Source organism: Neoarius graeffei, chromosome 7 (assembly GCF_027579695.1).
Source record: "Neoarius graeffei isolate fNeoGra1 chromosome 7, fNeoGra1.pri, whole genome shotgun sequence".
Taxonomy (NCBI): Eukaryota; Metazoa; Chordata; class Actinopteri; order Siluriformes; family Ariidae; genus Neoarius; species Neoarius graeffei.
In genome coordinates, this window is record NC_083575.1 from 1146429 (window position 1) to 1171485 (window position 25057).

Genomic DNA, 25057 nt, shown 5'->3' on the forward strand with positions numbered 1-25057 from the left:
ACGTAGATGAATTTACATATCTTGGATCAACAGTTACTCATAACACAACTCTAGACAAGGAGATTTCAATAAGACTTGGTAAAGCTTCCACAACTTTCGGAAGACTCACCAAATGAGTATGGAAAAATAAACATCTCTCAACATGTACAAAAGTTCGTGTACATGAGGCCTGTGTCCTTAGTATTCTTCTTTATGGAGCTGAATCCTGGCCCACTTACAGGCACCAGGAATCACACCTCAGCGCCTTCCACACAAGAAATCTCCACTTAATCATTGGCAAAACATGGGAAGACAAAATGATTAACGAGGAACTCTTTGAAGCTACAAAGTCAGAACCTCTGTCTTCAAGGCTGAAGTTCGTACGCCTCAGACGGACTGTCATGTTACTCGAATGCCCACCACTCGTGTACCACACAAGATACTTCACAGTGTGCTGAAGGAAGGAACTCGCCAGACAGGAAGACCAAGACTGCGCTTTAAAGATGTCCTCAGGAGGGACTTGAAGGATTTTTCTATCTATCCTGACACGTGGACTGTTGTTGCATGTGATAGGGTTAAGTGGAGAAGCTCCATCTGTAAAGGCCGATTACTGGATGCTGATAACAACCTACAGACACTCAGAAAATGAAGAGAGAAGCAAAGAGTAGTGGAATGAAGGTCACGTCAGCATTGTCGTTCACGACAGATGCTTGCCAAACAAAAAACAAGACAGGCCACGCCCACTGCTTTAACTGAGTGATGCTGAATAAATGAGATGTAAATAATCAGAGGCGATAAACTAATGAAAGGTGACGAGTAATAAAGATCAGATCATCACTCACGCTTTAAAAAACACTTCATTTCATTAAAAACCTGCCTTTCAATTTAGAGTTTAATTGCCTTATTTTAATTATTATTCAATTAATTCTTTCTTGTTTCTATTTTTATTTTAATTCAACTATTATGATTTTTTTTATTCTACATTTACACACTTTTAATCATGCTTATTTTCACTCCTTCTACATCCTAATGCATTAAATTATTTACTATTTCTAACTGACTATACATAACTTTTTCACTTTTGGGTATAAAAAACTGCTCTAAAGTTTTAATATGATTACTAAAGACACAGGAAGGCTGTGGAGCAGAGGGACGAGAACACAGACACAAACCTGAGCAGTGTGAAACAGGGCGCTGGTAAAAACCAGGTGGAGGTTATTGTAATAAAATACACAGAGTTTTGTACTCATTTGTTTATAATTATTTTACAACAAATTGAACAAGAACAGAATCTCACTCTCTCTCTCACACACACACACACACACACACACTAAGTGCCCCTGGTGAGTTGGGTTCCCTGTTCCTCTTGCTGAGAGTTCTCCCAGGGTCGTGGTCCACGGATGTTTGTCCAGCTGTCCAAATCCACCCGTTTCAGCTTCTACACACACACACACACACACACACCAATCTTTCAGGAAAGCTGTGTGTAAAATGTTTGTTAGTCAAATCCAACAATAATTTTTCCACTGAATTTAGAAAAGTCTCTGATTTTCTTTACTCTCGTTCGTGTGTGTGTGTGTGTGTGTGTGTGTCCGTCCGTCCGTGTCCTGTAACCCGCACAGCTGTTCCTGACAGCTCATTTGCATGTAGTGACACCCACAAAGCTCCATAAAAGGCAACGTTCACAGCGCTGCAGTAGTGTATGAGGGTGTTTTTGTGCCACTGCAGGTTTGAAAACCCCACAGAACTTCTGAAATTAAAAACTCACAAATTTGAGGAAAAAAAAAATCTTGGATATTCTCTCAGACAACAATCACATGCTTCTTGGCTGCAGTGCATTTTGGGAAATGTAGTTGATCTCTTAGCACTGTACAGACCCCTTACACAACGTTATACATCACATGATAATTTCACCTGAGGGTCAAACAGACACCATCTTCATCTGTCTTCAATATGGTTCATTTTTGTGCTGTTTTTGGTTGTTCAAATTGAGAAACAGATAAAAGGTATTACCGTCTCCCCGCCATCAAGAAAAATGTTAAAGAGAAGCAAATGCTACAAGAACAACGAAGAAATGAGTGGTTAAAGAGAATACGACGAGAGGAGCTAAGCCTGAAAACACACACACAGACTGAACTTTACAACAGCTGCATGAAACTGAAACGGAAATAAATCAACTGAGGCAGGAAAAAAATATTCTGATAAAATTGTTATTGTCCGTTACACACTGATCAACCTGTGTGACTCAGCTGTGCCTTCTGAAGAGAGAATAAATGAAGAGGGAACTGAACATTAACCGTTTATTGAAATTATTATTACAAGGGTGATTGTAGTTAGAAGAAAGAAGAAGAAACCTTTATTTGTCACATGCACACTTCAAACACAGTGAAATCCATCCTCTGCATTTAACCCATCTGAAGCAGTGAACACACACACACACACACACAGAGCAGTGGGCAGCCACACCAGAGCACCCGGGGAGCAGTCAGGGGTTCGGTACCTCGCTCAAGGGCACCTCAGCCCAAGGCCGCCCCACGTCAACCTAACTGCATGTCTTTGGACTGTGGGGGAAACCGGAGCACCCGGAGGAAACCCACCCAGACACAGGGAGAACATGCAAACTCCACACAGAAAGGCCCTCGCCGGCCACGGGGCTCGAACCCGAACCTTCTTGCTGTGAGGCGACAGCGCTAACCACTACACCACCGTGCCGCCATAGTTACTGTATGACTACAGCTACAACTGGAATGTGCTGATTCTGTTAGTGTTTGTAATTATTATTCCATCCACTATTAGATAAAATTAAAATAAAATCTTACAACACTGTTTGAAAGTCGAAAGCAAGATATTTTCTTATTTTGCAAATAACACCACTTCAGATATTGTTTTAACAATAATAAGCATCACTGTATAAATGATAGTGTAAATAGCTGTGTAACTTGACGTCCTTGGGGTTGCTGAGACATGGAGGGGTGGGAATACCATCCAGCCCACAGTTCAGGTCGGAGTCCTTTGAGAGTAAATGCTTTGGCTTTCACAACATTCTGTTCCCAAAAGCTGATGTCGGGAAAAAGTTTTTATACAAAGAAGGTTTTCTTGCTTTTATAGTTGTTTTTTTAATCTGTTCTTCTGTATCGGGACTCTTCAGGAAAAAGAAGGTATATTCCAACATGTAGCTAACGCTCAGCCACAAATCTGCACCGTCACTCCAGTCGTTTCAAGGAATTTTGTACGGATCAGAACCGCTAATAAACTCTAATTTCCGCATATATCTGTCCTTCACTTCTTTCTGACTAAGATTATCCAAGTAATCCAGTAGTAGAACTTTTTTAGCTGTAGTTTTCTTTGGACAACAACAACAGACGCCGGACATCTCCGCTTGGCTTCAGTTTGCGAACAAAGTTTGCTTGTCCCCCAGGTCTAGGGTAGCAACGGTTGCTAATGTAAATGTGACATCAGTGCAAGGGGTCTGTTCATTAGTGTTGCTGATCGAGGAGGTACGACTGCGTTTCCTGTAAGTTGGAGCCCAACATGGTGTCTGTGGCGTGAGGACGCTGAGTCACCCTTGGAAACTGAAGCAATCCGATTCCTTGACAAAAAACTCCCCATTATTTTTTCAAGCTTTTTCCAGTAGATGTGGGTCTTTTTAATGTGGTAAATTCAGAATTGTTTCCTAGGAATAATCTTGCCTCCTTCAGTTACGTATTTTTTCAAGCCATGACGGCTCTAATACTGAAAGCAAACTAAAACCTTTCTCTGAGACACAAGCTGAAATTATTTCCACTCACTTCTATACCAGTGAAATACTTCAGCAGAGTAACTGCACCCGAACACAACAAAACGTGGGGGCAGGCACCACCCGGAGGCACCGCCCAGAGAAGGTGAAATTTGGTGCGAGTTAAAGTGAGATGACAGGAAAATGGTGCAACATGGAAACAGAGGAGAAAAACTGTCCTGAGGTGGTGATCCACATTGAGCAGGTCACACACGGAGCTGCTGAAGTGTGACACATCGTTAACAGGTCCACATCATTAGTAAACCACGTTTCTGACATTAATGTTTATATGAAAAATTTCAGAATAAATCTGTTCATATCCAGCTCCAAGGGAGCACGGTGGTGTAGTGGTTAGCGCTGTCGCCTCACAGCAAGAAGGTCCTGGGTTCGAGCCCCGGGGCCGGCGAGGGCCTTTCTGTGTGGAGTTTGCATGTTCTCCCCGTGTCCGCGTGGGTTTCCTCCGGGTGCTCCGGTTTCCCCCACAGTCCAAAGACATGCAGGTTAGGTTAACTGGTGACTCTAAATTGAGCGTAGGTGTGAATGTGAGTGTGAATGGTTGTCTGTGTCTATGTGTCAGCCCTGTGATGACCTGGCGACTTGTCCAGGGTGAACCCCGCCTTTCACCCGTAGTCAGCTGGGATAGGCTCCAGCTCGCCTGCGACCCTGTAGAAGGATAAAGCGGCTACAGATAATGAGATGAGATATCCAGCTCCATAAACCAGGCCGTGTGTACAAAATACACTTTAAGTTTCTGTGTGCATGTATACCTCATACTCTTCCTGCAGGATGTTTGTGTGCGCGTGTGAGTTCACTCGGGCCTCCAGCACAGGGTCCATCTGCAACACAACACAGATTACTTTTGTTTTAAACACACATCGACACACAGAAATAAAACTCCCGTGTGTGTGTGTTTACCTTCTTCTTTATTTTCTGAGCATCATACCGAATCTGTGTGAACTCTCTCAGACCGAATGATCCTCCAACCACAAGCAGCTACACACACACACACACACACCATTAATTCCATTACACATGTTCACTTCACTGAGGAAAAGAAATTGAACTGATCATTACTGCATTTTATAGTGTACTATAGAAACCGTAAATAAAGCTCACTACACCCTACCTAGTGCACTACAGAACCCTTGATGTTTGTCTCATCTCATTATCTGTAGCCGCTTTATCCTGTTCTACAGGGTCGCAGGCGAGCTGGATCCTATCCCAGCTGACTACGGGCAAAAGGCGGGGTTCACCCTGGACAAGTCGCCAGGTCATCACAGGGCTGACACATAGACACAGACAACCATTCACACTCACATTCACACCTACGCTCAATTTAGGCCCTGTCCACACAGCAATGGATTCAGGTGACTCCGATACAATTGCTTATCGTTTAGGCCTGGCGTCCACACGGCACCGGCGTTTTTGGTGCCCAAAACGCAATCTTTTTGAGAACGGGTTCCAGAGTGGAAAGATCTGGCAACGTTGCCATTGTGAAGTCGTCTGGATGAGTAGAATGGATTTGTTTACGATGACGTCACAACCACATGACTGTCAGTGCTTCACGCCGGGTAGAAGTGTAACGAACTCGATGTGAGTTGTCAACAAATCCTATAACTTGGTTCATGAAACGTGCTTACAAAATATTTTCACTGTGAATATTTATTGTGTAATGGTGCAAAGTGAGAGAGAGAGAGAGAGAATAGCCCTTAGGGCAGAGTCAATCCCGCCAGCAAAAATAGGGAAAAAAAGGAGCGATCTCGCCTCTTCAGATGTTGGTTTTAGTCCTACAATACATTCCTCAAAAAGGGCGTAGAAGAGCAAATTAATCCATCAACGTGTAGCATTCAATTTATTCCGGACCATTAAAGACGCCGCCTTCCGCGGAGAATCATACGTCATCCTCACCGCCATATTGGATGGGTCAAAACGGAGAATAAAGATTCATGTGCTGTGTTTAACTGTACCAACAGGTTTACCGTCCAAACGAGATCACATGGGATTACCTTTCACAGGTGAGAAACAACAAATTAATCCATCAACGTGTAGCATTCAATTTATTCCGGACCATTAAAGACGCCGCCTTCCGTGTAGAATCATACGTCATCTTCGCCGCCATATTGGATAGGTCAAAGTGGAGAATAAAGATTAGCTGCGTTTAACTGTACCAACAGGTTTGCCGTCCAAACGAGATCACATGGGATTACCTTTCACAGGTGAGACTGGAAAAATACTTTTCATTGTATTTGTCATTATAATGTAATTTTACGAACAGATTTTCCTGACTTTGTGGCTAATATGAAGTCTCGCGCATAATAGTTTATGCACATGCATCCTTATTCCTTCTATTGTTCTGGTGTCTCCGAAGGGACCGTCTTACAGCACCCCTAGAGGTGTGGCATGTGTATTGCATCGTTTTCAGCAAGCGTTGCCATATGGACCTGATATTTTACTGATCGTTGCCCATTTGGACGCGATATATTTTTAAATAACATCTCGTTGCCGTTGTCGTGTGGATGTAGCCTAAGAGTCACCAGTTAACCTAACCTGCATGTCTTTGGACTGTGGCGGAAACCGGAGCACCCGGAGGAAACCCACGCGGACACAGGGAGAACATGCAAACTCCGCACAGAAAGGCCCTCGCCGGCCACGGGGCTCGAACCCAGGACCTTCTTGCTGTGAGGCGACAGCGCTAACCACTACACCACCATGCCGCTCCCTTGATGTTTGTAGTCCTGCAGAACTGCAGTCTCGCTACTCACTAACCCACACAGTGCACTTTATCTTCAATAAAACTCGGATTCAGGCCTCAGTAGCGCACTCTACAGGCTTTCCCCTCTCTCACACACAGTTTATTTAAGCATGTAGCCTGAACAAACGCGACATTTAATCATAAATACTGTGGTATTGTTGTTTTAGGCTGTTATATACAGAACCTTCTGCAGTTCTGAGGCTCTTTCTGTTGTTTGTTTGGGGTGAAGCGGACCTGAATGAAACACTCACAGGTTCCAGTCCCTCAGTGGATTTTGTCCTCAGGCTGTTTGTTCAGAGACTAAACCGGAAGTTGTGTTAAAGCTGTAAAAGGTCAGTAACTCACCAGCATGGGCACTCCGTACCTCAGCGTCCTGTTCTTCCGCAGATTACTGATCTGCTTCCACATGTTTACTCTGCACACAGCTCCGATTAGCCGTTAGCATGTCCGCACGGCCTCCGCCATGTTTGCGCTACACCCACAATGCACCGCGGCGCGGCTCTGCTCCAGTCCGTGTGGTGTTTAATTCGCACACTAAATATCAACTCGAGCTCAAACCCTTCCACACAATGCTCCTGAGATATCCGCTTTTATCCTCGTATGAACAGAAAGTGTGTTCTAGTGACACAGTGGAGTTAGCACTGAGCTAGCGAACAAACCAGTGGAGCGGGGGATTATGGGATCTGTAGTTTCTATAGCTTCTAAACATTACATCTCTCTAAACACTCCGTGTAAATCAGGGCTGAGGAAGATGGTTCCGCTTTCATTAGTTCTTTCTAGTTTTTCCACGTTTTGATTCCATTAAATCCAAATCGCAGCCATATATTACATCACATTTACCAGATGCTCATGACACGAACCTGCTGGTGACCTTCTACCGGTCAGCCACTGAGAGCCTGCTGACCTGTGCTGGGTCAGTGTGGCACTCAAGCTGCACAGAAGCGGACAGAAAAAGCCTGCAGACGGAGGGTGACTAACACAGCATAAAAGATCATCGGCTGCCCTCTACAACGCCCAGTGCCTAGGCAGGGCAAAGAGCATCATAAGAGACTATACACACCCTGGCTTCCACCTCTTCGACCTGTTGCCCTCTGGCAGGCGCTACAGGGCCATACCAGCCAAAACAAACAGACTCAGGGACAGTTTCTTTCCAAGAGCTGTCACAATACTCAACTCAGGTTTGCACTGAGGAACTGTCATGCTTGAACACCACTGCCAAGGTCACCATCACCACAATGCTGCTACCCACTTGATCTCAAACCTAGTCTCTCCTTGTCAGACTGTAAACTGCCATATTTGCACTGTAAATGTCACAAGACGGTCATATTGCACTATCATATCAAGTCAGTTCATCTGTTCTTAGACATCCTCTTCCTTTGTCATGTTAAGTACTGTAAACTGTCATATTTGCACTGTTAATATCATAGCTATCTGTAAACTGTCTTATTGCACTATCATACCAAGTCAGATCATCTGTTTTTTAGTTGCCTACATACTGAAAATAGGCGTCTGTACATGCCAATGCTACCTCTATCACTTGATGCAGCGAGTCACTTTATTCTCAACCCTGTTACCACTATGCACCTGTGCTCCTTCAGGGACTTGCACAAGTTTATGTATAGTTTATGTATAGTTGTCAGTAGTAGTTTTATATTAGTTTTATTGTACATATTTTCCTATGTTTATTTTAGTATTTATGTGTGCACTTTATGGTGAAGCTTTAAATCTCATTGTACTTGTATAATGACAATTAAGGCTTAATATTCTATTCTATGCTTTTATTCAGAGCGACATACAGCACACCCAGAGCAGCCTGGGGGGCAGTTGGGGGTTAGGTACCGTACCTTGCTCAAGGACACTTCAGCCATTCCTGCTGGTCAAAGAAATCGAACTGGTGACCTTTTGGTCCCAAAGCTGCTTCTCTAACCTTTAGGCCATGGCTCACTTGGTAATAAACTTCATTCTGATTCTGATAAAGTGTTGACGCTGGAGACGCCTTCCATAAATGTTCAATAAACAGAAACCTCATCAGAGAAAACTTTACCATATCAACAATTATACAATTTCCTTTCTTTTATATCAACACATTTCAATCTGTTTATTATTAGCCTTAGATTATGTAGCTCAAACGTCATACAACTCCCTGTGTGAATTGCTACTATAATAACTATAGTATGTCATATATTGTATCAGAGCCATCACTGTATCATTTGAAAGATCTTTATTTATTTCTGCAACCAATAAAATGGAAAACCTTTCAGCAGATTGTTGTTCTTCTCTTTCCTTGTGGAAGATATTGACATTAATTTGAGGTGCTGCAGCCTTCTCCAGTGTTTTCTTCTTCTTCTGCAACAAGCTCCTTTAACAATGTCACATATGTTGTGTAGTGCTCCTTCTCTTGCACCATATGATCTGAAGAACCTTTACAAAGATGCAATGTTGGACAGGAAGCCATATGTTCTAAAAGCCTCGGTATCTGGTCCACGTAGTACTCAAGGTGCTGCTAAAGAGACAGACTGGTGGGATATGAAGGTAGAATCTGAGAATGATGTGCTTTTATGTTGTGTGAATCAGAATTGAGTGGAAGAGCAGACTAACGGGCGGTGATGTGGTTAATGATCGCAATCCAAGATTTTTGCTCAACTTCACTCTCAGCCTGGAAGTAGAAGAGTCTGGAATCTGCAGTCTTGAGGCACAGCACGTAGGGCCTCTTTCTGTAATCTGCAGGGTATGTCACGGCATGATGCAGTTTAATGGCATTCTTGCTGTCTGCCTCGGACAAGAAGCCTAAGTCAGTCCCCCCAGGATTTCACGGGCCTTTTTTGTGATTGTTGCGGGCTAAAATGTCTGATGTTGCGGGGGTGTTCCAAAAAATTGCGATGAAAGTTGCGGTGTTTTTTAGGTTTTTGTTGCGATTACATTGTGGGAGGAAGTGAAAGTTGCGAGAAATTGTTGCGATTTTCTCTTTTTGTGATTAAAATTGAGTGATATGTTAAATATTAAGTTATTACTGAAAAACTATTGATTAAAAAACAAAGACACTGAGAAATGGTCCTATAAACAACTTTACCAATATAAAAGATTACCAGGACTACAAAAATGCAGAAAAATAGGCTTTACTTATCCAAATGCACCTGTTGGTTCAAAAGTTAAAGTGCACAGAACCTCACAGCACAACATGAAGTTACCTTAAAATATAATATAAATGCCTCAGCTTTCATGTAAGAAAAAAAACTATTAATACTAGTACTGTGTGCAGGCAGTCTCTCCTGAAGACTAAATTAAACAATAATTATAAACTAATAAAATAAATGGCTCAGGCTTCAGAGAAGAAAAAAAACAATTTGAACAGAATCTCACAGTATGATGCTGAAGCTGCCTAAACAATGGAAAATAAAATACCATTTTGGCAAAAATGTTGGCATCCACTAATTTCTTGTATTAAGTAAAAAGATAAAAGTGCACACAGTCCTTCACTGTAAACATAACACACTTTCAGTAACAGAATTTAAGCCTACATAAACACTGACTTGCACATGCTGCTTCTCTTGAACGTATACACGGAAGTAAGGCGGAAGGTAGTTTGTCGACGTCACCTCAAGACAACACCAACAATTGGTCAAATTTGCGGGAAAGTTGCGGTGATTGGATATAATTGCAACACCGCCCTGAATTCGCGGGGATTGGTTGAATTTGCGTTGAAGTTGCAAATCGCAACATCGCGAAATCCTGGAGGGTCTGCTAAATAAGATGTCTTTTTGTAAATGCAGAACCATACCTTTTAGAACCGCAGTAAACAGCTTCCATGCTCTCTGGTCCTTTCTGGTTTTTCTCCCATTCTCGTCCATAACTCTTTTGCAGATGAGATTTCCTATTTTGTGGACAGTGGTGGTATGGTTGTCGTCAGTCAATTCCATCAACGTTTTCTTTTTGTCTTGGTATCTGGTTCTTACTAGGAATGTTTTTAATGGCTTCGCTTTGATCAATTTATAGATTTTCTTCACATTTACGTTCAGAGGATACTGTGAGTCACAAATCATATTGTTCAGCATCTCTATAAAATTGTCACAAGTAATTTTCTGCCGTCTGTAACCGATATGAAGCTCAGCATTCAGTATGATCATGGCCCAGCTCACATTGTACACCGAAGTCTGTAAGGCGGGCGGTTGTCAGTACATGTAAGATACCGGTCAGAGAAGTGAGTTAGAAGTTGATGCTGAATCTCAAACTCATCCTGTGGCCAAAGCTTGCTGAGGAATAATCACAAAGCCTCATCCAGAGACATCGATGTAAAACTAAAACATACTACATCTGCTTTCACTGTTGCCTCAGCAAATTCCAGATCCTCACTCAGCTCCCAGATAGTCTCTGGAGATCTGAACACCTCTAGTTGGTAAAGCTCCATGCCAAACATTTGCTCTTTAAAATGGTTTAGTATCTGCCTCATGTAGAGGGTCATTTGCTGCTTCATTGTTCTGGCTGCAACTTTGAACTCTTCTGTCGCTCTGGCTACAACTTCTTTCTCAACTATTGCTCTGGCTGCAATTTTTAACTCTTCTGTTAGTCTGGCCAAAATTTCTTCCTCTATTATTGCTCTGGACATCTCTGGAAGTCCTGGGTATGACGTTAAACTGCATCCCCGAGCTATGGGTCAAATGGTGAGGCCATGGCTGCAGGTGGTGGATCCTCTCATCAAGCATCTGGAAAATCTTTTCCAGTCGTGGCTGCTGAGGGGCGTCAATCTCTTGACCAGCACTGCAGTCAACCACGGCAGCAGGTGGTTGATATCCTGATTGGGCACCTGGGACATCCTTTGCAGCAGTGGCCACCAGGAATCTCATCAGCTTGAGCTGATACTGCGGGGCAGCTGCCAACTGACCAAGCTGTCGGGATCTTCTCCTGCCGTTTGACTCATCAGCTGGCAGCCCAGAGGGTGGGTAGTGCACCCGCACAATGCACCTCCCACCTTAAAACACTTGTGCAGGCTTAACTGACAACCCTTCAAGACACACAGCGATGAGCCCCCTTATGGTACCAGCAGGTGTGAGAGCTGGCAGCTGGTAGTAAGGACTTGCATTTGTGCGGACCAGGAGTGATGGTCGTGGATGCACTGAGGATGACCGTGGTCCAAGGTCCTTCCTGGGTGACCAGGCGGCCCTTTTCAGGGATGCCCTGCCTGCCTCAATCCGAGGACGCCTCAAGAAAATGCGACGTAAACAAGGCTCACCCACCCTCTTACCTGGCTGGTTTCCCACGGCCAGTGGGTCTCCAACCAAGTGGGCGCAAACCTACTCTACATTTTAACTGTTGGAATATACAAGCCTTGCTTGACAACAACCTAAAACACGCTCAACGAAAATCAGCTCTACTTAGCAAAGAACTTGAGACATACAGCATCGATCTTGCAGCACTCTCAGAGATGAGGCTATCAGACAGTGGTGAGAGAAGGGAGCAGACACATACATTCTTCTGGTCAGGCACGCCATATGGATCACCTCGACAAGGCACATCAGGTGTTGGATTTGCCATATCCAACCAACTGCTCCCAAAGCTCTCAGAAATGCCAAAGCCAGTCTCTGACAGGATCATGACTCTCCGCTTTGCAGTCAGTCCAGCTACACATGCAACAGGTTTGAGTGTGTATGCTCCAACCTTCTGCAGTGAATAGACCGACATTGAAGCCTTTTACACCCAGTTGAAAGCAACCCTCAGTTGTGTACCACGCAATGACTTTGTAATCGTCCTGGAGGACTTCAACGCATGAGTTGGCAGTGATTACAACACCTGGCCAAATGTTCTCAGAAAGTTTGGAAGAGGGTCCTACAACAGCAACGGAGAACTGCTCCTACAACTTTGCTCAGAATTTGAACTTGCTATCTCTAACACCTTCTTCAGGACCTCAGACCATCATTTCTTCTCGTAGAAGCATCCCAGATCAGCCCACTGGCACCCGCTCGATTACATCTTAATCAGCCAGGAACATCTGAAGGATGGTTGTATCACATGTGCCATGAGAGGAGCTGAGTGCGATACGGACCACATTATGATTAGAAGTAGGATGAAGCTATCAGTACACCGCACTTTTAGGAGGTCAGCCAGCAAACCGCTGAAGAAGCTGGATGTGCAGAAAATGGATGATGCTGACATTAGACAACAACTCGCCAAAGCTTTCCAAGCGCACTTCACCCAGGCGTCAGACGCCTCTGCTGAAGAAAAGTGGGAGAAGTTCAAGACCTGCCTAATGACACAGGCTGTAGAGGCACTCGGCCACTCCAAATGCAAAAGTCAAGATTGGTTCGAGGACGGAGTTGGAAGTCAATTCAAGGTTATTTGTATAGTGCTTTTAACAATAAACATTGTCGCAAAGCAGCTTTACAGAATTTGAACAACTTAAAATATGAGCTAAATTTTATCCCTAATCTATCCTCAAGGAGCACGCCTGTGGCGACGGTGGCAAGGAAAAACTCCCCCAGACGACATGAGGAAGAAACCTCAAGAGGAACCAGACCCAAAAGGGAACCCATCCCCATCCGGGCAACAACAGACAACATGACTATAACATTAACAGTCCTAACATAAAGTCAGCTTCATTGATGCTATAAACCCCGCACCGACAGAAACCTGAGCGCAAAACCGTTCATGACAACCGTAGTCCCAAAGTCAGCAAGTCAACTGCAGTCCTAAAGTCAGCAAGTCAACTGCAGTCCCCAGCCACAAAAGCACCACTGCAAGAGCCCAGAGCGTCCTCCAGGCGCGACCCCAACTGTCCACATAGGGCCGCCCTCCACAGGAGCAATGCGATGAGACTCCAACCAGACACAGGGCACCAGGATGGATCAGGCAGGTCCGAGGAGCAGAAGAGGTTCAGCATCTCGATCCCAGGACCGACATGTAACTCAGAGGGACAGATTTGGGGGGGGGGAGAGAAAACATAGGATGTGAGGTATGCCCAATGTCACCTGAATAAGTAGGAACAGTATACATATTGCACTGAGTACAAGCAGGGACTCCGGCAACTAACTATGACAGCATAACTAAAAGGGGAGAGCCAGAAGGTAACACAGGCATGAGGGGCCCCGGGACATAAAGCAGCAGCCACTACACCATCAACAAACTCGAGTGAGCAAGCGAGTGGAGACTGACAGCATCCATACATCCCAGTTTACCAAAACACTCTGCCTGAGGATCCTCCAGATCTACTCCTTTACCTCATAAACACCATTAACACAAGGCTTGACCAAACAGATATGTTTTCAGCCGAGACTTAAACACTGAGACTGTGTCTGATTCCCGAACACTACTTGGAAGGCTGTTCCATAACTGTGGGGCTTTGTAAGAAAAGGCTCTACCCCCTGATGTAGCCTTCACTATACGAGGTACCAGCAGATAGCCTGCACCTTTTGATCTAAGTAGGCGTGGCGGGTCATAGAGGAGCAGAAGTTCACTCAGGTACTGTGGTGCGAGACCATTCAGTGCTTTAAAGGTCAATAGTAGTATTTTATAATCAATATAAAATTTGATTGGGAGCCAATGCAGTGTGGATAAGACAGGGGTGATGGGGTCATATTTTCTAGTTCTAGTAAGGACTCTTGCTGCTGCATTTTGAACTAACTGGAGCTTGTTTATGCACTTATTGGAACATCCAGACAGTAAAGCATTACAATAATCCAACCTGGAGGTAACGAAAGCATGAACTAGTTTTTCTGCGTCACGTAGTGACATTAAATTTCTTATCTTAGCAATATTTCTGAGATGAAAGAAAGCTATCTGGGTGATGTTATCAATGTGAGTTTCGAATGAAAGACTGGGGTCAATAATCACTCCGAGGTTTTTTACTGCTGCACGTGAAGAAACAGAAAGGCCATCCAGAGTTACTGTGGAATCAGAAAACTTACTTCTAGCTGCATGTGGTCCGAGTACAAGTACTTCAGTCTTGTCAGAGTTAAGCAGAAGGAAGTTAATAAGCATCCAGTGTCTAATGTCCTTCACACATTCCTCAATTCTATTAAGCTGGTGTCTCTCATCAGGTTTTGCAGAAACATACAGAAACGTGTGCAGAAACGTGTGTCATCAGCATAACAGTGGAAACTAATACAATGTTTACGAATAATATCACCCAGAGGGAACATATATAAAGAAAAAAGCAGTGGACCCAAGACAGAACCTTGTGGAACACCAGACTTTACCTCAGTACGTCTAGAAATATCACCATTTATATCAACCTACTGATAACGATCAGTTAGATAAGACCTGAGCCAGGAGAGGGCCGTTCCCTTAACTCCCACAACATTTTCTAGTCTATCCAGAAGAATGGAATGATCAATGGTATCAAATACTGCACTAAGGTCAAGCAACACAAGCAGCGAGACACAGCCCTGATCAGACGCCAACAGTAGGTCGTTTACTACTTTAACCAGTGCTGTCTCTGTGCTATGATGAGGTCTAAATCCTGACTGATACATTTCATGGATGTTATTCCTATGTAAATATGAGCATAACTGCTGTGCCACAGCTTTTTCAAGGATCTTGGAGATAAAGGGGAGGTTTGATATTGGCCGATAATTGGACAGCTGACAGGGATCAAGGTCAGGTTTTTTAATCAGGGGTTTGATAACTGCTAGTTTAAAGGATTTGTGTACATAGCCAATCGTAAGAGAAGAATTTATTATTTTTAGAAGTGGTTCAATTACTTCAGGTATTATCTGTTTGAACAGACATGTAGGTAAGGGATCTAGTACGCAAGTTGAAGCTTTTGATGCTGAGATTAATGAAAGTAATTCAGTTTCTTTAAGGGGAGTAAAACATTCTAATTGCTGATCTGCAGAGGTGGAAAAACTGGATTGACAAAGTAAAAGTCCTGCTTAGGTTTTCCTTCTGCCTGTGCTCTCAACACAGGTGATTTCACCAATTAGCTCATCAACCTGGCTTAGGGGATGTGGTAATTAGGACCAGCTGGTTCATTGAATTGGCTGGAGCAAAAATGTGGCAGGGTTTTTACTTTCTGCACCTGGGTTTTTCCACCTCTGCTGATCTGATAGTTATATTGTTAACGACAGGGTCACTTACATTGTTTGACCTTAAATTAGTAGTTTGAATTTTTTGTCGGATATTCTCAATTTTGTCATTAAAATAATTAATGAAGTCGTTGCTACTCCATACTGCAGGTGTGCATGTGTCTATAGTGGACTTATTCCTGGTTAATTTTGCTACAGTATTAAATAGGAATCTAGGATTATTTTTGTTATCTTCTATTAGGGAGGAGAGATATGTTGATCTCGCAGCACTAAGAGCTTTTCTATACTTCAGGAAGCTCTCCTTCCATGCTAATTTGAACACGACCAATTTTGTTTGACACCATTTACGTTCCAATTTTCGAGTGGTCTGTTTTAATGTGCGAGTGTCATCATTATACCAGGGTGCTAATTTTTTTGTCTCTAACCATTTTCCTTTTAAGAGGAGCTACATTAGTTGACGTGAATGTACGTTTAATACAGTAGCGTGGTGAGGTGCATATATTATTACTCAGACATAGTTTGAATGAGATGAGATAATGATCTGAGAGAACTTCAGCCTGTGGAAGTGTGACTATATTGTCTACGTTTAACCCGAATGTTAGTATTAGATCGAGGGTGTGACCACCATTATGGGTCGGTCCTATGACATTCTGATTAATCCCTACTGAATATAAAATGGACACAAACGCTGTTTTTAAAGGGTCTTCTGGGTTATCGAAGTGAATATTAAAATCTCCGACAACTAAAGCTTTGTCTAAGGAAATAACCAGATCTGAGATAAAATCTGCAAATTCAGAAAGAAACTCAGAATATGGCCCCGGGGGCCTGTAAATAATAAGCAATGGAATTAACTGGGTAGACTTATTTTTCGAGGCTACATACATTATATGAGTATGAAGAACTTCAAATGTATTAAATAACCAGGTTTGTGTGTTACACCTAGATAATCGTTATAAATAACCGCGACGCCTCCTCCTCTGCCAGTTAGACGAGGCTGGTGTATATAACTGTATCCAGGAGGACTCGCTTCATTTAACGCTATATATTCACTTGGCTTAATCCATGTTTCAGTTAAACACAGTACATTAAACTCCTGATCAGTAATGAGTTCATTAACCATTAGCGCTTTAGATGTAAGAGATCTAATATTTAATAGCCCCACCTTTAGATCAAAGGTGCTGGCAGCGGCTGTACAGTCAGTATGATCTAATTTTATATTGATTAGGTTACTGGAACAAACTCTCTGAATATTTCTACCTTTTTGTTGAGCTCGGGGAACAGACACAGTCTCGATGTAGTGGGCCCTGAGTGACGACTCTGTGCAGCTAGCAGACAGTCGGTTTAGCCTGTTCGTCTGCTCCCTGGCCTTGGCTCTGGATTGTCAGAAATTAACTAGGCCTGTTCTGAGACTATGACCTATGCTGCAGGAAATGAGAGCAGCACCTTCCTGAGTGGGATGGATACCGTCCCGCCCTAACAGGCCAGCAGTGCCCTCAAAATTAGCCCAATTATCTATAAAGCCCACACTGTTTTCAGAGCACCACCTGGACAACCAGCAGTTCAGCGACCATAACCTGCTGTAAGCTACATCGCCACGCCGCATTGGGATGGGGCCAGAGCATACTACAGCATTGGACAACGCCTTCGCTAATTTAAACACCTCTACAAAGTTACTCTTAGTAACCTCAGACTGACGAAGGCATATATCATTAGCTCCTGCATGGATAACTATCTTTGAGAACCTGTGTTTGCCTAGGACCCTAAGATTGCCTGCTATGTCCGGTGCCCTGGCTCCCGGTATACACCTGACTAAAGCTGCTGGTGCCCCTAAAGGCTGAGCTAATTTCACGTGCCATATGACAGAGTCCCCTATAACCAGAGCTCTTTCAGGTTTCTCAGTGGGTGCATCACTAAGGAGAGCAAACCTGTTCGACACGTGACGCAGAGAGGAGTGGTGCTCCTGTGGGTGAGCCTCAGCGGTAGCTTGGGCTCTACGCTTATGCTGCCGAGTCGTCACCCATTCGCCCCGCTGTAAGGACTCTAATGCCGGAGTTGGGGGATTGCTAACTCCACCTAGGGCATCCAGACTTTCCCCGACAGAAACTACACTGTTCTCTTTCTCACTGGCCTTCTCTAAAGCCTGGAACACTATAATCTTCTCCGTCAGAGAGCTAACTAATCTACACTTATCACAAATAAAGCTATCGCTAGTGACAGAGGAAGAATGACTAAACATCCTGCACTCAGCACACTGAACAGGATGAAGGTGTGCCACGATGAAAGGATTCACGTACCGTAATTCAAGATCTGTTGATATTAAAGCAGATCCGATGTGGATGGCCTCCGCTTGTGGTCTTTATGCAGGAGGAGAAACAGTTTAACAGTTGGAACCATATCAGACCTTATACAGGAGAAGAGAAGAGCCTTACAAGCAAAGCTTGCAAACCCCAACTGCTCAAGAGCCCAGCAGGAGTTCACCAGAGCCAAAGCCACACTGCAGCAAGAACTTCGTCGGATGGGAGACAAGTGGTGGAACGATTTGGCAGACAAGATACAAGGGAAGGCTGACGCCGGTGACACACAAGGGTACTTCCAAGCACTTAAAACAGTGTACGGCTCACAAGGTGCTCAGTCCTGCCCCCTACTCGCTGCCAATGGCTCCACAATCCTGACTGAGCACTCAGAGATCCTAGAGAGATGGAGAGAGCACTTCAATCAGTTGCTCAACCAAAGCTCCAACGCGAACCCAGCGGTCATAAACAATATCCAGCAACGCTCAGTCCTGATAAGCGCAGACAACAACCTTACCCTGGAGGAAGTGAGGACAGCTGTGAAGACCCTTGTTCTGCGTAAAGCTCCTGGTATGGATAGCATCCCAGCAGAGATGTACAAGAAAGGAGACTGCATTGTTGAAGTGCTATTTGATGTCCTGTCAACAATATGGCATGAGAGAAAAGTCCCTCAGGACTTCAAAGATGCCTCAATCATTCCTATCTTTAAGAAGAAGGGCAGCAAGCAGGAATGTGGAAACTACAGAGGCATTTCGCTCCTCGCTATCACAGGAAAGGTCCTTGGCAAGATTATTCTCTCCCGCATCAAGCCCATCTTGGACGCAGTCCTCCCAGAGTCTCAAAGCGGCTTCAGAAGTGCAAGGTCGACCATTGACATGATTTTCACCTTGAAACAGCACCAGGATAAGACAAGAGAACAGCATACACTTCTATATATAGTGTTCATAAACTTTACTAAAGCCTTCGACACTGTGAACCGGGACTGTTTCTGGCTGCTCTTACAGCGATACGGCTGCCCTCCAGGCATCACTAGCCTCATCACATAGCTTCACACTGGTATGAAAGTGCAAGTGTCAATGGACGGAATGACCTCAGAGCAGTTTGAAGTGAATCAAGGAGTTAAACAGGGCTGCGTGCTTGCACCGACCCTCTTCTCACTCTACCTGTCTGCTGTCCTTGAGCTCTGTCCCGCCAACAACAACGATGGTGTCTCCTTCTGCACTCGCTCAGATGCCAAGCTCTTCAATGCCCGACGACTCAAGGCCAAGACAAAGACCCAAAGAGTGTGCGTGAGGGAGATGCTTTACGCTGATGACTCAGCCATGGTGTCCCACTCAGCACAGAATCTCCAGACCATGTTGAACTCCTTCTGCACTGCTGCTTCACGCCTTGGACTGACCATCAATGTGAAGAAGACAGAAGTGATGTTCCAGCCACCACCTGCCTCAGACGATCAGCCACCAGACATCCTGCTCAATAGTGAACGTCTGAACTGTGTTGAACATTTCACTTACCGAGGGAGCACGGTTTCACGCGACACCAGCCTTACAAAGGAGGTAGAGAAGAGAATCAGCGCTGCCTCTGCTGCCTTTGGAAAACTGCAAACCAGAGTGTGGAAATGTCCTGGTATCAGACTTAGCACCAAGTGCAAAGTCTACAGAGCAGTTGTCCTCTCGTGCCTTCTCTACTCCTCTGAATCTTACACATTGTACCGCTGTCATATACACATACTCCAGAAGATGCAGATGTCCCACCTCAGGCAGCTTCTCAAGATCAAGTGGAGTTGAAGGGTCAGCAACACGGAAATCAGGATTATAGCAGGAATCCCAAGCATTGAAGCCTTGTTGACACAGAGCTAGCTGCAATGGACGGGCCACCTGGTGAGGATGGAGGACACCAGGCTTCCTAAAGCAGTGTTCTATGGGGAACTGTCAGAGGGAAAGAGAACTGTTGGACGACCCAAACTGCGTTACAAGGACTGCCTCAAGAGATATCTCGCTGCCTGCAGCATTAACATCAACTCATGGGAAGAAATGGCACATGATCGCAAGACCTGGCACTACCTCACCAAGAATTCTGTGAAAGTTGTTGAAGATCACCTCCAAGCTGAAACTCAGCAGCGCAGCCTGAGAAGAACTAGCCGAGCCAGCGCAAGTGACACTCCTCCCAGTGTTGGCAATCAACATCGATGGCTGCACTGTGGCCGAACATGCCTACACCATATCGGACTATTCTCCCATCAACGAAGATGCCGGTTACGTCATACTCTGCATGAGTGACAGCCTGATGATGATGATTACTGCTCTGGCCACAATTTTCTCAACTATTGTTGTGGCCACAATTTCTTCCTCTTGATCACTGCCTGACTTTCTTAGCCAGTTTTTCAATATGATGGCAGAAAAAAAAATTGCACACTCATTGTGTTTCAGTCTGCTGTTCAGAGCGCAGTGAGAAATCTATAACAATAAAGCTCCAGCTGTGTGCAGCCGCCTTTAGCCACCTAAACATCTAGAAATTACCAAACTCATTCCCCTAAAACAAGCAGTGATTAAAAATATCTGTTTTAAAGACCAAACACACATCGTTTCATTTCATGACTTGGTATCAATAATAATGTGCAAAAATTCTAAACATTCATCAGCTAATGAAGGAATAGAGTGAATTCCACCTTAATATGGTATTGAATAGAGATGTGTTTATTATTTAACTTATAAATGAATTAAGCAACACATAATCTCTCTCTCTCTCTCTCTCTCTCACACACACACACACACACACACACACACAATATGACAGGACTCAATGAACAACAAGCAACCAGCTGCCATTTAAAAAAATTTATTTAAACTTTTTATTTAAGCCAGGTGAAGAAAAATACTTTTTTTGGTTCTGTATAATAAAATATGTTAACTTTGTTTTTTTAATGAAGAGAAAAAAAACCAAAATGGAATAAAAACAGAGGCTTTTTCCTCTCTCCCTCTCTCTCTCCCCTTGTGTATAAAAACTGGGGAAGATTTTTTTGTGTTGCAGAAGCAGAAACGAGACAGAACAGGAAGTGGATTTGGAAGGCGGGGTATAAACGGGTATACAAAATCTGACCAAGCGTTGCAGAGCCATGCTGAGACATGCCCACTTGCTGATCAGAGATCACAACACTACAAGTGCACCACTTAGGGTCGAAAACAAGGGCTCTATGTAGTGCACTATATGCTCAGTGAGAGTTCAGCTATTCACCTGTTGTCATATTCAGCTACCTGTAGAAGTGCCCTAAATAGGGTATGAAATAATGTCTACACACTAGGTAGTGCACTATAGACCCAGTAGGGATTCAGTTCTCTTCATGGATGACTTGGTAGTGTACTACATGTCCTGCTCCCTGTATAAGTGTCCTACTTAGCTCCCAGTTTGACATGTAGTGCATTAAATGACACTGAGTGAATCATTAAATACTCTGCTGTGTTGCTCCCTGTATAAGTGTGCTACATAGGGTATGAATACTTGACACTATGTAGTGCACTACAGTCCAGTAACATGCTCATCTCTCTGCTCTTAATGGAAAGGCTCCCAACTGCATTTATAGAACACTACTTAGTGTGTAGGTACAATTTATTCCTCAGAGTATGAACAATAAGTGTCTATATAGTGCACTCCATGTCCTTGACTGCTCTGTTTACTAGTGCACTATTTAGAGTGTGAATGAACAGCATGGACACTTGATCTCAGATCAGCACAGTGAGCTCAGCAGCTACAGAGCAGGAGTGTGTGTGTGTGTGTGTGTGTGTGTGTGTGTGTGTGTGTGTGTGTGTGTGTGTGTGTGTGTGTGAGGAACAGAAGGCAGGTTGACCCAGGTGAGGAGGTCAGAGGTCGCTCTCTCCATACAGGGCAGTGGAGAAGGACATGTAGTCGAGGGCCCCGGGCACAGCATCACTCCCTCTGTAAGGCGCCATGCGTGAGATACAGTACTCAGCCTGATCAGGGGGCAACTCACGTCTCAATTCCTCTGCTGTGATGTAGTTCTACACACACACACACACACACACACACACACACACACACACATATTCATTGAAGTAGAAAGTTCAAATTCCAACATCAAAGATCAATGTATGCTTTATATCACTGATTATTATGATTATTATTGTGGAATGTAGTGTAGTATAGTGCCATATTGTGCTGTGTAGTGTGGTGTCATGTAGTGTGGTATGGTGTAGTATTGTGTGGTATAGTCTGGTGTTGTGTAGTATATTGTATTATAGTGCTGTGTAATATACATGCAACATGGTGTTGCGTTTTATAGTATTTGGAAGGTCTGCCAGAAAAAAGCCTTTTCTGTCAGTTAACCACAAACGTGAGCACCTGAAGTTTGTGAAATGCTATGACTTTGACTGGATCTGTGTTCTTTGGTCTGATGGAACAAAAATGGAGCTTTTTGGCAATAAACACTTGTGGTGGATTTGGAGTAAAAAAAAAGGATGGCTAAAATAAAAAGAACCTGATCCCAGCTGTAAAACATGGTGGAGGTTCTGTGATGGTTTGGGGCTGTTTTTCCTCCAAAGGCCCTGGAAACCTTGTGAGGGTCTGTGGCATCATGGACTCCATGAAATACCAGGACATTTTAAATCAGAATCTGGCTCCTCTGACAGGAAGCTAAAACTGGGTCATCATTGGATCTTCCAGCAGGACAATGATCCAATGTCCAAATCAACACAAAAATGGTTCACTGAGCACAGAATCAAGCTTCTGCCCTGGCCATCTCAGTCCCCTGAGCTGAACCCCAGTGAAAACCTGTGGACGGAGCTGAAGAGGAGAGAGCACAAGAGAGGATCGAGGATCCTGGATGATCTGGAGAGATTGTGTAAAGAGGAATGGGCTCAGACGCCCTGCTCTGGATCTCCAAACTTATAAAAAGTTATAGGAGAGACTCAGTGCTGCTTTATTGCCAAAGGGGGTTGTACAAATGATTAAATGCAGGGGTGCCAATAATAGTGGCACATGTGTTTTTGTTGAAAATAATTATTGCTTGCTGAGGGATTTGTTTGTTGAAGCTCCTTCACCAAAAGGTGGATTTTTTCTAACCTTGTTTACTCATCTTTACAAGGGGTGCCAATAATTGTGAAGTATCGTGCTGTTTACTGTTGTATAGTATACTGTAGTATAGTGCTGTGCAGTGTTATGTGGTATAATGTTGTATGTTGCTGTGCGGAGTTGTGTGGTATAGTGCTGTGGAGTATACTGGAGTGTACTGCAGTATGGGGCTGTGTAATATACTGCAGTATGGTTCTGTGTACTAGACTGCAGTATACTGCATTATCTTGCTGTGTTGCAAACTATAGTATAGTATAGTGCTGTGTAGTACACTGAACTATAGTGCAGTGTACTACAACCCCGATTCCAAAAAAGTTGGGACAAAGTACAAATTGTAAATAAAAACGGAATGCAACAATTTACAAATCTCAAAAACTGATATTGTATTCACAATAGAACATAGACAACATATCAAATGTTGAAAGTGAGACATTTTGAAATTTCATGCCAAATACTGGCTCATTTGAAATTTCATGACAGCAACACATCTCAAAAAAGTTGGGACAGGGGCAATAGATAGAGATTAGATTAGATAAAAAAATAAATAACTAAACTTTATTGATCCCTTTGGGAGGGTTCCCTCAGGGAAATTAAGATTCCAGCAGCATCATTACAGATAAACAGAGAAAAGAAATAGAGAAAACTTCTAGATAAATTAAAATAAATTAAGTATTTACATATACAAATATATAAAAAGAATAAGATATGGGGAAGAGAGGAAGGGGGAGGGGGGGGAAGGAGAGGGGGAAAGGTGGGGAGAAGGGGGGGCGGCGGTAGGAGAGATATTGCACTTTATATTGCACATTGTCCGGTATTGCTTATTGTCAGGCTAGGCTACTGCTCCTTCCCGGCCTCTGTCCTCCTGTTACCCCTCCCCCCCAGAGAGGAGTTGTGATGGCGTGAGGGACAAAGGAGTTTTTGAGTCTGTTCGTCCTGCACTTGGGAAGGAGCATTCTGTCACTGAACAGGCTCCTCTGGTTGCTGATGATGGTGTGCAGAGGGTGACTGGCATTGTCCATGATGTTCAATAGTTTGTCCATAGACCTCTTCTCTGCCACCGTCACCAGAGAGTCCAGCTTCATGCCAACCACAGAGCCGGTCCGCCTGATCAGTTTGTCCAGCCTGGATGTGTCCTTCTTGGATGTGCTGCCCCCCTCAGCACACCACAGTGTAAAGCAGGACACTGGCAACCACGGACTGATAGAACACCCACAGGAGTTTCCTGCAGATGTTAAAGGACCGCAGCCTCCTAAGGAAGTATAGCCTGCTCTGTCCCTTCCTGTATAAGTGATTGGTGTTGCAAGTCCAGTCCAGCTTGCTGTCCAGCCACAGCCCGAGGTACTTGTAGGAATCCACAGCCTCCACCTCGACTCCCTCGATCAGAACTGGTCATGACCTTGGTCTGGACCTCCCACAATCAATGATCAGCTCCTTGGTCTTCGAGGTGTTGAGCTGCAGATGATTCCTGTTGCACCAAATGGCAAAGTCCCTCACCAGGCTCCTATACTCCTCCTCTCTGTCGTCACTGATACACCCAACGATGGCTGTGTCATCGGCAAACTTCTGAATGTGACACAGCTCCGAGTTGTAGCAGAAGTCCACAGTGTACAGGGTGAAGAGAAGAGGGGCCAGCACCGTGCCCTGGGGTGCTCCGGTGCTGCTAATCACAGTGTCAGACGTGATGTCCTTCAGCCTGACGTACTGCGGCCTGTCAGTGAGGTAGCTGGAGATCCAGGTGACCAGGCAGGGGTCCACTCGCATCCTGTTCAGTTTGTCCTGAAGCAATAGGGGCTGGATGGTGTTGAAGGCACTCGAGAAGTCCAAGAAGAGGATCCTCACTGTGCCATTTCCCTTATCCAGATGCAAGTGGGCTCGGTGTAGCAGGTGGAGGATGGCGTCTTCCACACCGACACCTGCCCGGTAAGCAAACTGCAGACAGTCCTGGGCATGTTGTACCTGGGGTCTGAGGAGGCTGAGGAAGAGCCGCTCCAACGTCTTCATCAGATGTGAAGTGAGTGCCACCAGTCGGAAGTCGTTCAGCTCGCTGGGCTGATTCTTTTTGGGAACTGGAACGATACATGATGTCTTCCAGAGGGTGGGCACTCTCCCCAGCTGCAGGCTAAGGTTGAAGATGCGTTGGAGTGGTTCACCCAGTTCAGCA

The 25057-nt window shown here is 44.3% G+C and overlaps 2 protein-coding genes across 6 annotated transcripts in view; both read right to left on the minus strand.

The window, feature by feature from the left end:
• Window positions 1-1217: 1217 nt before the first annotated feature.
• On the minus strand, window positions 1218-7134 carry LOC132888982 (cytochrome c oxidase assembly protein COX16 homolog, mitochondrial). The gene is made up of 4 exons (XM_060925078.1): window positions 6852-7134; window positions 4670-4747; window positions 4522-4590; window positions 1218-1417 (listed from the first exon to the last, which is right to left on the minus strand). The coding sequence occupies exons 1-4, from the start codon at window positions 6912-6914 to the stop codon at window positions 1310-1312; spliced, it is 318 nt and encodes a 105-aa protein (XP_060781061.1). The 5' UTR covers window positions 6915-7134; the 3' UTR covers window positions 1218-1309.
• A 13499-nt stretch (window positions 7135-20633) lies between these two features.
• Window positions 20634-25057, minus strand: part of actn1 (actinin, alpha 1) — a 63705-nt gene continuing 59281 nt past the window's right edge. For all 5 annotated transcript variants that reach the window (XM_060925061.1, XM_060925058.1, XM_060925060.1 and 2 more), the window contains one exon: window positions 20634-21827. In XM_060925061.1, the coding sequence (XP_060781044.1) occupies window positions 21669-21827 (159 nt within the window). In that variant the 3' untranslated portion in view covers window positions 20634-21668. The remainder of the gene's footprint in view (window positions 21828-25057) is intronic.